Consider the following 18,488-nt stretch of genomic DNA (forward strand, 5'->3'; position numbering starts at 1 on the left):
AACAGTTCCAGAAAAACAGTTCCTAACCCTAATACCAAAGATGTATTATTACTATATATATATATAGTATATATATATACTATATATATATACACATATATATGTGTATATACAGCATATACTATATATAATATATTTATACTATATATACATATATAATATAATAGATCTGTCTGTCTGTACTGCAACAAAAGAAGAAATCTGAAATTATATATCATTATATATTTAATTTTATTTTATTTTATAGGAAAGAACCACGGGAGAATCAGCAGTTATTCAAATCTAAGTTGTTCTACTTTTTTGTGCAGATTTCCATTGAAACGTTGACATGTGACTTTATATTTGTGACAGTGGCAACTTCCTGCAGGTTCCTGTTACCCAGGTTTCTGCTGTAATCGCAGCTCAGTCAGTCATTTGACCCGTTAAAAGGTTAAATACAGGAACTTTGTGTTTGTTTGGTGGCGTTTTAGATTCTTGAGCCTTTCAAAGCTTCAGGTTTAAATACACCGAGACATTTAGACTGTGCACAGGAGACTTAATTCAACTAATTATGTGACTTCTGCAGGTAATTACAATTACAATTCATTACAAATGTGACTGCTGATCTTAATCAACTCTGTTTACCGACTTCTTTTGTATGAAAAATAAAAATCCGGACAGTTACAGTTACGAGTTCAGCCTTCGAAGTGTTTGATAAGTCAGTGAATCTTGTTTCTGATTGAAACTGTGGCCCCGAAGCTGAGGACACGCAGCTCTGAGAAAATATCTGAAATTACAAAATCCAACCAAACATGAGCTTTGAGCCGCTGCACTTTAACTCTGTAAACTGCTCCGACTGCACACAGCTAAAAGCATAGACCGTCGTTAGAATAACAGAACTAAAGAGAAAGATGATGGACTGAAAAACACGGCAAACTCTGCAAAATAAAACATGAAGAAAGTAGATGAAAGAACAAAAAAACTCCCTGACAGACTAAATAAATACAAACCTACACAAATGGCTCAATAATTAAGAAGATATGCTCATAAATAACACATTCGCATTATAATGAAGATGTAGCGCTTTTCACCTTAATGGAAGAAAGCCAGAGAACACATTTCCCCTCGGTTCAGAAAGCTGGACTCAGCTGAGCAGTGACCTTTTATTGCCTCACAACCAATTATTATTTTGCACTAAAAAACAAAAGCAAAATAGAGCTCTTTCAAATAAAATAAAATAAAATAATAAAGTTCAACGAAAGTGTCCTTTCTTTTAACACAATTATTCATCTTGAACTTGTATTTAACATAAATACTTATTTATCTCTATAAAGCAGGATTTATATTGTTTGAACAGCTTTTTAAAATCAAATATTTATCTTTTTAACTGTAAATGAACCGTATCAACTCACTCCTTTTTAATCAACATGAGTATCTAAAAGTCTTCAATGAAATAACCACATTATGTACACAGTAAAGTATATATACAGAACAATATTATTACACCATCTGTCTCTCTCATTAAATATAGTTATATCAACTATATCAATAGTTCTTTAAAACCGACATCAATGGTTTAGAAATGCCTAAGGCTTTAAAAACAAACTTTATTTTGGAAAAAGTTTTATTTAAATAATATGTTTTTCTTTAAAGTGATGCATTTTATATGCATGATGTTTCTATACGTATATGTTTCTTCCCCTGGTTAAACAGTTTTGTTATGTATATAATTGTTAATAAATTTTATATTAAAAAAAAGACTAGCGTTGGCGCGGTATCTAGCAGTAGCGCGGTATCTAGCAGTAGCGTGGTAGCTAGCGGTCTTTCTGAAGTTGTTTTTTTTTCACATATCACAATGAATCAATAGTACCACGGTGGGTTAAAACATTAGGAAACATGTAATTCCGATTGGTTTTAATGAAGTATCTCAGTAAACAGCATGTTCACCTGAGCTAGCATCAACAGGCTAATAACGAGGCCTAGCCTCTTAGCATGTAGCAATGCTATTATCGGAGTCCAACAGAGGGCTGACGCGGTTGAAGCAGCTCGGCTCTGTCCTAAAAAACAAGAGATTTATCAACGTGCTACGCGGGGATTAATCATTAATTTATGAGGTTTACATCACGCCACCTGGTGGTGGGGCACGGTAAACTCTCTCTTATGGGTCTGGTACCCATGTGTGTTACAAAGATATTAAATAAAGAAAATAATCGCATTAATGCGGCTTTAAACTACAAAAAAATACAGTGATTAAATAAAAAACATTGCAGAATGAAAATAAAATACCGACATTAATGGGTTTAATGAACTAAGTCGGAAGAATAAATACAATACAGGATTAAAAAAAAGGAATGTATAGATAAATGAATAAGAAATGAGGACATAAAACGCTTCTGGTGATAAAACACTGTTTAAAATTAACAGCTGATGAGCAGGTAAGAAAAGGTAAGCAGGAGATATGAGGCATTTTGTTCAAATATGTCTTTTGACCCTGTTCAGGACGTGTTTTTGTTCTGGTTCCAATCTGCTGATGTGATGAAATCTGCTGTTTTTCTCAGCTGTGTGGAAACCAGGTAAACACTGGTGTTGGACTGAGCTGCGTGGGAGGAGTCTCAGGACTATAAATCCCCCCCGGGCATCACACTGAGCGAAGACCAAGAAGAATCCAGACCCAAATCCATCATGATGTCCTTCAAAGTGTTGCTTTCTGCAGCAGCTCTGACTCTGCTGGCTGCTTCTGTGGAGTCCTCCTTTGGCGGTGAGATGTTCTTACAGACTCTGGCTGTGTTCGAAACGGCATACTTCTCCTACTACTCCTACTAACTTTAACTTTTTTTAAGTTCCCGGATGCATACTAGATTCTCCTAAATGTTGGGTATGCATCATGAGGTTACTACTCATACTCAAACTACCCAAGATGCAACGTAACGTGACGTCGCCGATCGTCATTTCCTGTCAAAACGGCAGTTTCAAGCTAGCTACAACGAGGGTAGGTTCACTTCCTGTTTTCAAAACAAAAGCACCAATTGTATGGTAATGGCTTTCCCTATGATAAAAGGCAACGGGTATTTTATTTTGTGAAAATAACCGGAAGTGCGTTTCTCACTGCGGCTAGCTTTAGTAGCGCCGAATTCGTGGGAACAAAATTGTAAACAGCCGGTATTTTGTCAGGTTTTCAACACGTTGGGGATCTAAACGACTACTTTCTCGCCTGAAAATGTTTCAAATGTTGCTAAAGTTTACAGAGTTTAGAGCTTAAGGGAAATCAGCTTCAGGCCGGCTGATTTCAGCTCGGGCAGGAGCGAAATGCATTGTGGGTAAATGCTCTGCATACTGTCTGATCGATGAGTATGCAGCATGTAGTATGCAGTATGTAGTATGTAGTATGCAGTATGTAGTATGCAGTATGTAGTATGCAGTATGCAGTATGTAGTATGCAGTATGCAGTATGTCGTATGCAGTATGTCGTATGCAGTATGTCGTATGCAGTATGTAGTATGCAGTATGCAGTATGCCGTATGCAGTATGTAGTATGCAGTGTGCAGTATATAGTATGCAGTATGTAGTATGCCGTATGCAGTATGTAGTATGTCGTATGCAGTATGTAGTATGCAGTATGTAGTATGCATTATGTAGTATGCAGTATGTAGTATGTCGTATGCAGTATGTAGTATGCAGTATGTAGTATGCAGTATGTAGTATGCAGTATGCAGTATGTAGTATGTCGTATGCAGTATGTCGTATGCAGTATGCAGTATGTAGTATGCAGTATGCAGTATGTAGAATGCAGTATGCAGTATGTAGTATGCAGTATGCAGTATGCAGTATGTAGTATGTCGTATGCAGTATGTCGTATGCAGTATGTAGTATGCAGTATGCAGTATGCAGTATGTCGTATGCAGTGTGCAGTATGTAGTATGTAGTATACCGTATGCAGTATGTCGTATGCAGTATGTAGTATGTCGTATGCAGTATGTAGTATGCAGTATGTAGTATGCATTATGTAGTATGCAGTATGCCGTATGCAGTATGCAGTATGCAGTATGTAGTATGCCGTATGCAGTATGTCGTATGCAGTATGTCGTATGCATTATGTAGTATGCAGTATGCCGTATGCAGTATGCAGTATGCAGTATGTAGTATGCAGTATGTAGTATGCAGTATGCAGTATGCAGTATGTCGTATGCAGTATGTAGTATGCATTATGTAGTATGCAGTATGCCGTATGCAGTATGCAGTATGCAGTATGTAGTATGCAGTATGTAGTATGCATTATGTAGTATGCAGTATGTCGTATGCATTATGTAGTATGCAGTATGTCGTATGCATTATGTAGTATGCAGTATGCCGTATGCAGTATGCAGTATGCAGTATGTAGTATGCAGTATGTAGTATGCAGTATGTAGTATGCAGTATGCAGTATGCAGTATGTCGTATGCAGTATGTAGTATGCATTATGTAGTATGCAGTATGCCGTATGCAGTATGCAGTATGCAGTATGTAGTATGCAGTATGCAGTATGCAGTATGAAGTATGTCGTATGCAGTATGCAGTATGCAGTATGTAGTATGCCGTATGCAGTATGTCGTATGCAGTATGTAGTATGTCGTATGCAGTATGTAGTATGCAGTATGTAGTATGCATTATGTAGTATGCAGTATGTAGTATGTCGTATGCAGTATGCAGTATGTAGTATGCAGTATGTAGTATGCAGTATGTAGTATGCAGTATGTAGTATGTCGTATGCAGTATGTCGTATGCAGTATGTAGTATGTAGTATGCAGTATGCAGTATGTAGTATGCCGTATGCAGTATGCAGTATGTAGTATGCAGTATGTAGTATGTCGTATGCAGTATGTCATATGCAGTATGCAGTATGTAGTATGTCGTATGCAGTATGCAGTATGTAGTATGCAGTATGTAGTATAAAGTATGTAGTATGCAGTATGTAGTATGTCGTATGCAGTATGTCGTATGCAGTATGTAGTATGTCGTATGCAGTATGCAGTATGTAGTATGCAGTATGTAGTATGCAGTATGTAGTATGCAGTATGTAGTATGTCGTATGCAGTATGCAGTATGTAGTATGTCGTATGCAGTATGTCGTATGCAGTATGTAGTATGTAGTATGCAGTATGTAGTATGTAGTATGTCGTATGCAGTATGTCGTATGCAGTATGTAGTATGTAGTATGCAGTATGTAGTATGTCGTATGCAGTATGCAGTATGTAGTATGTCGTATGCAGTATGTCGTATGCAGTATGTAGTATGTAGTATGCAGTATGTAGTATGTCGTATGCAGTATGCAGTATGTAGTATGTCGTATGCAGTATGTCGTATGCAGTATGTAGTATGCAGTATGTAGTATGCAGTATGTAGTATGTAGTATGTAGTATGCAGTATGTAGTATGTAGTATGTAGTATGCAGTATGTAGTATGTCGTATGCAGTATGCAGTATGTAGTATGTCGTATGCAGTATGTCGTATGCAGTATGTAGTATGTAGTATGCAGTATGTAGTATGTCGTATGCAGTATGCAGTATGTAGTATGTCGTATGCAGTATGTCGTATGCAGTATGTAGTATGTAGTATGCAGTATGTAGTATGTCGTATGCAGTATGCAGTATGTAGTATGTCGTATGCAGTATGTCGTATGCAGTATGTAGTATGCAGTATGTAGTATGCAGTATGTAGTATGTAGTATGTAGTATGCAGTATGTAGTATGTAGTATGTAGTATGCAGTATGTAGTATGTCGTATGCAGTATGCAGTATGTAGTATGTCGTATGCAGTATGTCGTATGCAGTATGCAGTATGTAGTATGCAGTATGTAGTATGTCGTATGCAGTATGCAGTATGTAGTATGTCGTATGCAGTATGTAGTATGTAGTATGCAGTATGTAGTATGTCGTATGCAGTATGCAGTATGTAGTATGTCGTATGCAGTATGTCGTATGCAGTATGTAGTATGTAGTATGCAGTATGTAGTATGTCGTATGCAGTATGCAGTATGTAGTATGCAGTATGTAGTATGCAGTATGTAGTATGCAGTATGTAGTATGTCATATGTAGTATGTCGTATGCAGTATGTAGTATGTCGTATGCAGTATGCAGTATGCAGTATGTAGTATGCAGTATGTAGTATGTCGTATGCAGTATGCAGTATGTAGTATGCAGTATGTAGTATGCAGTATGTAGTATGTCGTATGCAGTATGCAGTATGTAGTATGCAGTATGTAGTATGTCGTATGCAGTATGCAGTATGTAGTATGCAGTATGTAGTATGCAGTATGTAGTATGCAGTATGTAGTATGTCGTATGCAGTATGCAGTATGTAGTATGCAGTATGTAGTATGCAGTATGTAGTATGTCGTATGCAGTATGCAGTATGTAGTATGCAGTATGTAGTATGCAGTATGTAGTATGCAGTATGTAGTATGCCGTATGCAGTATGTCGTATGCAGTATGTCGTATGCAGTATGCAGTATGCAGTATGTAGTATGCAGTATGTAGTATGCAGTATGTAGTATGTCGTATGCAGTATGTCGTATGCAGTATGCAGTATGCAGTATGTCGTATGCAGTATGTCGTATGCAGTATGCAGTATGCAGTATGTCGTATGCAGTATGTCGTATGCAGTATGCAGTAGGTAGTATGCAGTATGTAGTATGCAGTATGTAGTATGTCGTATGCAGTATGCAGTATGTAGTATGCAGTATGTCGTATGCAGTATGCAGTATGTCGTATGCAGTATGCAGTATGTAGTATGCAGTATGTCGTATGCAGTATGTAGTATGTCGTATGCAGTATGCAGTATGTAGTATGCAGTATGTCGTATGCAGTATGCAGTATGTCGTATGCAGTATGCAGTATGTAGTATGCCGTATGCAGTATGTAGTATGTAGTATGCAGTATGTCGTATGCAGTATGTAGTATGCAGTATGCAGTATGTAGTATGCAGTATGTAGTATGTAGTATGCAGTATGCAGTATGTAGTATGCAGTATGTAGTATGTAGTATGCAGTATGTCGTATGCAGTATGTAGTATGCATTATGCAGTATATAGTATGTAGTAGGTGGTTTCGAACACAGCCTATGTGTGGTATAAAAGCACCAAACTGTGACTCTGGCTGCCTCTGTGTGTTTGCTCTGACAGGAGGCCAAAGCAGCCACACCTACGACCGGTCAGGTCAGGCTCTGACGGATCTCTACAACTCTCCGGTGCAGAGAGCGGAGTGGGTGAAGAGGCGGTTGGGAAACTTACCTTTTATTGTTGGCGACTTAAGCCACTCTGGAGTCCGGTCAGTAAAAACTGCTTTCCATCTTAAAGTCCTCATCAAACCAAATTCTGTATTTTTACGTTGTTCTCCGCTTCATTTCCACTTTCCCACTTTACATCACATCACATTACATTACATCACATTACATTACATTACATCACATCACATCACATCACATTACATCACATCACATCACATTACATTACATTACATCACATTACATTACATCACATTACATTACATCACATCACATTACATTACATCACATCACATCACATCACATTACATCACATCACATCACATTACATTACATCACATTACATTACATCACATTACATTACATCACATTACATTACATCACATCACATTACATTACATCATATTACATCACATCACATTACATCACATTACATTACATTACATCACATCACATCACATTACATCACATTACATTACATTACATCACATCACATCACATTACATCACATTACATTACATCACATTACATTACATTACATCACATCACATTACATCACATTACATCACATCACATTACATCACATCACATCACATCACATCACATCACATTACATCACATCACATCACATTACATTACATCACATCACATCACATTACATCACATTACATTACATCACATTACATTACATCACATCACATTACATCACATTACATCACATCACATTACATCACATCACATCACATCACATCACATCACATTACATCACATCACATCACATTACATTACATTACATCACATCACATTACATCACATCACATCACATCACATCACATCACATTACATCACATCACATCACATTACATTACATCACATTACATTACATCACATCACATTACATCACATTACATTACATCACATCACATCACATCACATTACATCATATTACATCACATCACATTACATCACATCACATCACATTACATCACATTACATTACATCACATTACATTACATTACATCACATCACATCACATTACATCACATCACATCACATTACATTACATTACATCACATTACATTACATCACATTACATTACATCACATCACATTACATCACATTACATTACATCACATCACATTACATTACATCACATCACATCACATCACATTACATCATATTACATCACATCACATCACATTACATTACATCACATCACATCACATCACATTACATCACATCACATCACATTACATTACATCACATTACATTACATCACATTACATTACATCACATTACATTACATCACATCACATCACATCACATTACATCATATTACATCACATCACATTATATCACATCACATCACATTACATCACATTACATTACATCACATTACATTACATTACATCACATCACATCACATTACATCACATCACATCACATTACATTACATTACATCACATTACATTACATCACATTACATTACATCACATTACATTACATCACATCACATTACATTACATCACATCACATCACATCACATTACATCATATTACATCACATCACATTACATTACATCACATTACATTACATTACATCACATCACATCACATTACATCACATCACATCACATTACATTACATCACATCACATCACATCACATCACATCACATTACATTACATTACATCACATCACATCACATCACATTACATCATATTACATCACATTACATCACATCACATCACATCACATCACATCACATCACATCACATTACATCATATTACATCACATTACATCATATTACATCACATCACATTACATCACATCACATTACATCACATTACATCACATCACATCACATTACATCATATTACATCACATTACATTACATTACATCACATCACATCACATCACATCACATCACATCACATCACATTACATTACATTACATCACATCACATTACATCACATCACATCACATCACATCACATTACATCACATTACATCAAGTCACATTACATCACATCACATCACATCACATCACATCACATCACATCACATCACATTACATCACATCACATTACATTACATTACATCACATCACATTACATCACATCACATTACATCACGTCACATTACATCACATCACATTACATTACATTACATTACATTACATTACATCACGTCACATTACATCACATTACATTACATTACATCACATCACATTACATCACATCACATTACATCACATCACATTACATCACGTCACATTACATCACATTACATTACATTAAATCACATCACATCACATCACATTACATTACATTACATCACATCACATCACATCACATCACATCACATCACATTACATTACATTACATCACATCACATCACATTACATTACATTACATCACATCACATCACATCACATCACATTACATTACATCACATCACATTACATTACATCACATCACATCACATCACATCACATCACATTACATTACATCACATCACATTACATTACATCACATCAGATCACATCACATCACATCACATCACATTACATTACATCATATTACATCACATCACATCACATCACATCACATCACATTACATTACATCATATTACATCACATCACATTACATCACATCACATCACATCACATCACATCACATTACATCACATTACATCACATCACATCACATCACATCACATCACATCACATCACATTACATCACATTACATCACATCACATTACATCACATCACATCACATCACATCACATCACATCACATCACATCACATCACATTACATTACATCACATCACATCACATCACATTACATTACATTACATCACATCACATCACATCACATTACATCACATCACATCACATCACATCACATCACATCACATCACATCACATCACATCACATCACATCACATTACATTACATCACATTACATTACATCAAATTACATTACATCACATCACATCACATCACATCACATCACATTACATCAAATTACATCACATTACATTACATTACATCACATTACATCAAATTACATTACATCACATCACATTACATTACATCACATTACATCACATTACATTACATTACATCACATTACATCAAATTACATTACATCACATCACATTACATTACATCACATCACATCACATCACATCACATCACATTACATCACATCACATTACATTACATCACATTACATCACATCACATCACATCACATCACATCACATCACATTACATCACATCACATCACATCACATTACATTACATTACATCACATCACATCACATTACATTACATCACATCACATCACATCACATCACATTACATTACATCACATCACATTACATTACATCACATCAGATCACATCACATCACATCACATCACATTACATTACATCACATTACATCACATCACATTACATCACATCACATCACATCACATCACATTACATCACATCACATCACATTACATTACATCATATTACATCACATCACATTACATCACATCACATCACATCACATCACATTACATCACATCACATTACATTACATCACATCACATCACATCACATTACATTACATTACATCACATCACATCACATTACATTACATTACATCACATCACATCACATCACATCACATCACATTACATCACATCACATTACATTACATTACATTACATTACATCACATCACATCACATCACATTACATTACATCACATTACATTACATCACATCACATTACATCACATCACATTACATTACATTACATTACATTACATCACATCACATCACATCACATTACATTACATCACATTACATTACATCACATCACATTACATCACATCACATTACATCACATTACATTACATTACATTACATCACATCACATCACATCACATTACATTACATCACATCACATTACATCACATCACATTACATCACATCACATCACATTACATCACATCACATTACATTACATCACATCACATTACATCACATCACATTACATCACATCACATTACATTACATCACATCACATTACATCACATCACATTACATCACATTACATTACATCACATCACATCACATCACATCACATTACATCACATCACATCACATCACATTACATTACATTACATCACATCACATCACATTACATTACATTACATTACATCACATCACATCACATCACATTACATTACATCACATCACATCACATCACATCACATTACATTACATTACATCACATCACATTACATTACATCACATCAGATCACATCACATCACATCACATCACATCACATTACATTACATTAAATCACATCACATCACATTACATTACATTAAATCACATCACATCACATCACATTACATCACATCACATCACATCACATCACATCACATCACATCACATCACATCACATCACATCACATTACATTACATTACATCACATCACATCACATCACATCACATCACATCACATCACATTACATTACATTAAATCACATCACATCACATCACATTACATTACATCACATCACATCACATCACATCACATCACATCACATCACATCACATTACATTACATTACATTAAATCACATCACATCACATTACATTACATTACATCACATCACATCACATCACATCACATCACATCACATCACATTACATTACATTACATCACATCACATCACATCACATCACATTACATTACATCACATCACATTACATTACATCACATCAGATCACATCACATCACATTACATTACATCACATCACATTACATTACATCACATCAGATCACATCACATCACATCACATCACATTACATTACATCATATTACATCACATCACATCACATCACATCACATCACATCACATTACATTACATTACATCACATCACATCACATCACATCACATCACATTACATTACATCACATCACATTACATTACATCACATCAGATCACATCACATCACATCACATTACATTACATCACATCACATTACATTACATCACATCAGATCACATCACATCACATTACATTACATCATATTACATCACATCACATCACATTACATTACATCACATCACATCACATCACATCACATCACATTACATTACATCACATCACATTACATTACATCACATCAGATCACATCACATCACATCACATCACATTACATTACATCATATTACATCACATCACATCACATCACATCACATCACATTACATTACATCATATTACATCACATCACATTACATCACATCACATCACATCACATCACATCACATTACATCACATCACATTACATCACATCACATCACATCACATCACATCACATCACATCACATTACATTACATCACATCACATCACATCACATTACATTACATTACATCACATCACATCACATCACATTACATCACATCACATCACATTACATTACATCACATCATATTACATCACATCACATCACATCACATCACATTACATTACATCAAATTACATTACATCACATCACATTACATCAAATTACATCACATTACATTACATTACATCACATTACATCAAATTACATTACATCACATCACATCACATTACATTACATCACATTACATCAAATTACATTACATCACATCACATCACATTACATTACATCACATTACATCACATCACATCACATCACATCACATCACATCACATTACATCAAATTACATCACATTACATTACATTACATCACATTACATCAAATTACATTACATCACATCACATCACATTACATTACATCACATTACATCACATTACATTACATTACATCACATTACATCAAATTACATTACATCACATCACATTACATTACATCACATCACATCACATCACATCACATCACATCACATCACATCACATTACATCACATCACATTACATTACATCACATTACATCACATCACATCACATCACATCACATCACATTACATCACATCACATTACATTACATCATATTACATCACATCACATCACATTACATCACATCACATTACATTACATCACATTACATCACATCACATCACATCACATCACATTACATCACATCACATCACATTACATTACATCACATCACATCACATTACATTACATCACATTACATTACATCACATCACATCACATTACATTACATCACATTAAATTTCATCACATTACATTACATTACATCACATTACATTACATCATATTACATTACATTACATCACATCACATTACATCAAATTACATCACATTACATTACATTACATCACATTACATTACATTACATCACATCACATCACATCACATTACATCACATTACATTACATCATATTACATTACATTACATCACATCACATCACATCACATCACATCACATTACATCAAATTACATCACATTACATTACATTACATCACATTACATTACATCATATTGCATCACATTACATCACATTACATCACATTACATTACATTACATCACATCACATTACATTACATCACATTACATCACATTACATTACATTACATTACATCACATCACATTACATCAAATTACATCACATCACATCACATTACATTACATTACATCACATTACATCAGCTTTAGAGCTCAGCTCAAACTATTGCTGAAAGCAAACCAGTCATGTGACCATTAGACTCTAAACATTCCCTGTGATGCTTCTATTGTATATTATATTTTTTTTATTTATTTATTTTTTTTAATGTATTTTCTTTCTTGTGTATTTGCCTGCCTAGGGACTACGGATGAAAACTAGCTTTGTAGCTATAATCCGGCATATTTACATTTGTTTTACTACTGATGTTCATTAATGTGCATTGTCCCTATTCAAATAAATAAATTAAATTAAATTAAATTAAATTAAATTAAATCACATTACATCACATCATATCACATTACATCACAGTGCATCACATCACATCACATTACGGTCATTCTGCAGACGCTTTTATCCAAAGCGACTTACAATAAGTGTGTTCCACATCAATAGCCAAAAAAACTTCAGGTCACAAGAAATCATAAGAGCATAACTAGTGCTAGAGTAAGTGCGGTGAGTTAGGTACCGAGACAAATGGGAAGACAGTTTAGGAAACAAATAAGTGCGTAAGGAGCTGGGAAGTGTTTCCTGAAGAGATGTTTTGCAGCCTGCGGCCAAAGATGGGCAGCGACTCAGCTGTCCTGACATCAGTCGGAGATCGTTCCACCATCGGGGCGCCAGAACAGAGAAAAGGGTTAGGGTTAGGTTAGGGTTAGGGTTAGGTTAGAGTAGGGTTAGTGTAGGGGTAGGGGTAGGGGTAGGGGTAGGGGTAGGATAAGGGTTAGGGTTAGGGTTAGGTTAGAGTAGGGGTAGGGGTATGGGTAGGGTAAGGGTAGGGTTAGGGTTAGGGTTAGGGTAAGGGTTAGGTTAGAGTAGGGTTAGGGTAGGGGTAGGGGTATGGGTAGGGTTAGGGTAGGGGTAGGGGTAGGGTAAGGTTAGGGTAAGGTTAGGGTTAGGCTAAGGGTAGGGTTGCGGTTGGGGTTAGGGTTGGGGGTAGGGTAGGGGTGTAGGGCTGGACCATAGCCTGGAGGTATGAAGGAGCTGCTCCTTCCACTGCCCTGTAGGCCAGCACCAGAGTCTGAAACTGGATGCTGCAGCTACATGGAGCCGGTGTAGAGAGCGGAGAAGGGGAGTGGTGTGGAAGAACTCGGGGAGGTTGAACACCAGACGAGCAGCAGCTTTCTGAACCAGTTCCAGAAGTCTGATGGCAGAAGCCGGGGCGCCAGCAAGGAGCGAGTTGCAGTAGTCCAGGCGGGAGATGACAAGAGCCTGGATGAGCACCTGATGCCTTGGTGAGGAAGGGGCGAATCCTCCGGATGTTGTAGAGGAGGAATCGGCAGGAACGGGTCACTGATGCCATGTTTGCCCAGAACGACAGTTGGTCGTCCAGGGTCACACCCAGATTCCTCGCAGTCCGAGTTGACGTCACCACGGAGTCATCCATGGTGATCCAGGTCTCTGTTAGAGCAAGAAAGTTAAAGGAGAGCATGGATGCATAGCCTGAGATAAACTCAGCCTTCTGCACAGCAGACTGGCAGCTCCACAGCCCCCCTGCCACCACCTGCTCAGCACGATTGGAGAGAGAAGGGTGGATAAGGTTAGTGGGGTCCTCTGGGTCTGACCCTGCATCTGCGTGGTCGCCGAGACCGAGAGGAAAGAATGGGAATGAAGCACATGGTCAGTCAAAAGATGACACTTACAGTTGCCGTCCAGAAGAAGATCGTCCTTGAAGAAGATTGTCCAGAAGAAGATCGACCAGAAGAAGATCGTCCTTGAAGAAGATTGTCCAGAAGAAGATCGTCCAGAAGATCATCCAGAAGAAGATCGTCCAGAAGAAGATCGTCCAGAAGAAGATCGTCCAGAAGAAGATCGACCAGAAGAAGATCGTCCAGAAGAAGATCGTCCAGAAGAAGATCGACCAGAAGAAGATCGACCAGAAGACGATCGTCCAGAAGATCGTCCAGAAGAAGATCGTCCAGAAGAAGATCGTCCAGAAGAAGATCGACCAGAAGAAGATCGACCAGAAGAAGATCGTCCAGAAGAAGATCGACCAGAAGAAGATTGTCCTTTAAGAAGTCGGACTTGAAGAAGATTGTCCTTGAAGAAGATCGTCCAGAAGAAGATCGTCCTTGAAGAAGATCGACCAGAAGAAGATCGTCCTTGAAGAAGATCGACCAGAAGAAGATCGTCCTTGAAGAAGATCGTCCAGAAGAAGATCGTCCTTGAAGAAGATCGACCAGAAGAAGATCGACCAGAAGAAGATCGACCAGAAGAAGATCGTCCAGAAGAAGATCGTCCTTGAAGAAGATCGACCAGAAGAAGATCGACCAGAAGAAGATCGTCCAGAAGAAGATCGTCCAGAAGAAGATCGACCAGAAGAAGATCAACCAGAAGAAGATCGACCAGAAGAAGATCGACCAGAAGAAGATCGTCCAGAAGAAGATCGACCAGAAGAAGATCGTCCTTGAAGAAGATCGACCAGAAGAAGATCGACCAGAAGAAGATCGTCCAGAAGAAGATCATCCAGAAGAAGATCGACCAGAAGAAGATCAACCAGAAGAAGATCGACCAGAAGAAGATCGTTGGCCACTCTTGGCTGGAACTAGTCTCAATGGGGGCTGTTATCACACAGTGAAACTAAACCAGCAGCAAGCCTACTTAGCAGTCAAAGTATAGCAAAAAGCATCCTGGTACACAAGAAAAAGTTTCCTTACTTATTCTGGATGAATCAAGGAGTTCACAGTCGCTACAAAAGTTAAAACACACACTGAGCTAACACACTACTTTGCATTGTGTTTCTTATTGTGTGGTGAAATACAAATAAAATGTGTCATCATCATGATTCACATTATTACAAACAGTTATTTGTGTAGCTTGTGCTTCCTGCCGGTCAGAAGTGTTTTTTAAATCATTTCTTTCTAATCGAGCAGATTAAAGGTTCTCTAAAAGGTTCTCAGACGACTGTTTGTTCTGCAGAGTTACGCTGGACGATGGATCTCAGTGGCTCGTCCACAAAGGAGACGGATTCGGACTTTCCTCTGAGACGGTGGTGACCGATGCCCGACACATGAGCTCAGGGTGGAAGGTGAGCTGCAAACAGTTCAAACATGTCCAAGAAGATTGTTCTAAAAAATGTTTGAAGCTCAAAAATAAACAAAAAATAGGTGGATCATGACGAGTCCAACGATGATGACGTCAATTTGCGTATGCAAGGATTTTCCGCCATTTTCAATTTAATCAAAAACCTTAAAAAAGGATTTCAGGTCACACAGATTGTCCAATTTTCACGAGACTTGGCACATAGACTCTTCAGACCAAGCCGCACAAAAGGTATTGTGAGGAATTTTTAATTACACTTCCGTTTTTCCGTAAAAGCCAATCAAACTAGAGGTTTACGCCGCCAAACCGGAAGTGAGGCCATATCTTGGCAACCATTTGATGTTATGACGTCAAACTTCTAACACAGACTCACGACCATTGCGGTGAGAGGCCAAAGAAGTTTGATGACGTTTGGCCTTTAGGTGGCGCTATATGTAGCAAAAATGCATCTTTGGATCCCTTGGTCCAAATTTCACAAATGAGGTACCAATGGAATCCCTGGATTCAGACGAGGTCAAAGCACTTCATGACGTCATCTGCGCCATATTGGATTTTCCGCCATTTTGAATTTGATCAAAAACCTTCAGAAGCATTTAAGGTCACGCGGATTGTCCGATCTCCACGGGACTTGGCACATAGAATCTTCAGACCAAGCCGCACATAAGTTATTATGTGGATTTTTTTTATTTCGCTTCCGTTTGCCCGTGGCAGCCAATCAAACTTCACGCCGACGCGCAAACGGGACATTAGGCCGTATCTCTGCGATGCATTGATGTATCGATGCCAAACTTGGTGCATGGACACATGACGCCTTCCTGAGCAGCCCAAGCCTTGCCTTTTGTGCCATTCTGCTAGGACCCCCACATCGCTGCTTGCAGCAATATTTTCAGATGTTTTAGGTTTTGCTTCATGCAGTTTGTTAAAAAACATCCGTTTGTTAATTTCTGACCCAAGAGAAGAGTTTACTGTCCGAGAAGAAAGAAAATATTCATCAGGAGTTTTCTGATGAGCTTTGTTTGAGACAAAAATCATTCTGACTGCGCTGTAAAAAGCTGGTTTTATGGTAAAAACATGGTTTTTGATATGAAATGTGATGCTGTTGCACGGATGCTGCACTTTCTGGTTCCTCACTGACACAAATACACCAAGCTGGTAGAATACTGCCCCCTGGTGGTTAGTCTTAGGCTCCTGCTTTGAAATCAGAAACTTCATTGATGCTTTCAGCTCAGAAAAAAGAAGTTTTTTAATCAAACTGAACTGTTTTCTGTCTGCAGACGTTCAAAACCAAAGAATTCGGAGGAACCAAAACAGTTTCGGACTTTGTGGCTGCTGGAGGTCCCAATTACAAACTCTTCGGTGATAACTGCCACGACGGGGCTGACAGAATGATGAATCAGTGAAGCTTCTCCAGGCGTTTTAAAGCTTGTGTTAGTTCATTGTGGAGCTGATAATAAAGATGAAACCTCCCAGTGTGAGGTATAAGTTCTGTGTGATTACTGTGTGGGATAACTTGTACCT

The 18,488-nt window shown here is 37.3% G+C and overlaps 1 protein-coding gene across 1 annotated transcript; it reads left to right on the plus strand.

Moving 5' to 3' along the window:
- Window positions 1–2,643: 2,643 nt before the first annotated feature.
- On the plus strand, window positions 2,644–18,414 carry LOC142380907 (uncharacterized). Its single transcript, XM_075466849.1, has 4 exons — window positions 2,644–2,737; window positions 7,136–7,280; window positions 16,848–16,956; window positions 18,245–18,414. Exons 1-4 carry the CDS (start codon window positions 2,662–2,664, stop codon window positions 18,368–18,370), a joined length of 456 nt encoding a protein of 151 aa, XP_075322964.1. The 5' UTR covers window positions 2,644–2,661; the 3' UTR covers window positions 18,371–18,414.
- Window positions 18,415–18,488: the final 74 nt, after the last annotated feature.

This window comes from Odontesthes bonariensis, chromosome 5 (assembly GCF_027942865.1).
Source record: "Odontesthes bonariensis isolate fOdoBon6 chromosome 5, fOdoBon6.hap1, whole genome shotgun sequence".
Lineage (NCBI taxonomy): Eukaryota > Metazoa > Chordata > Actinopteri > Atheriniformes > Atherinopsidae > Odontesthes > Odontesthes bonariensis.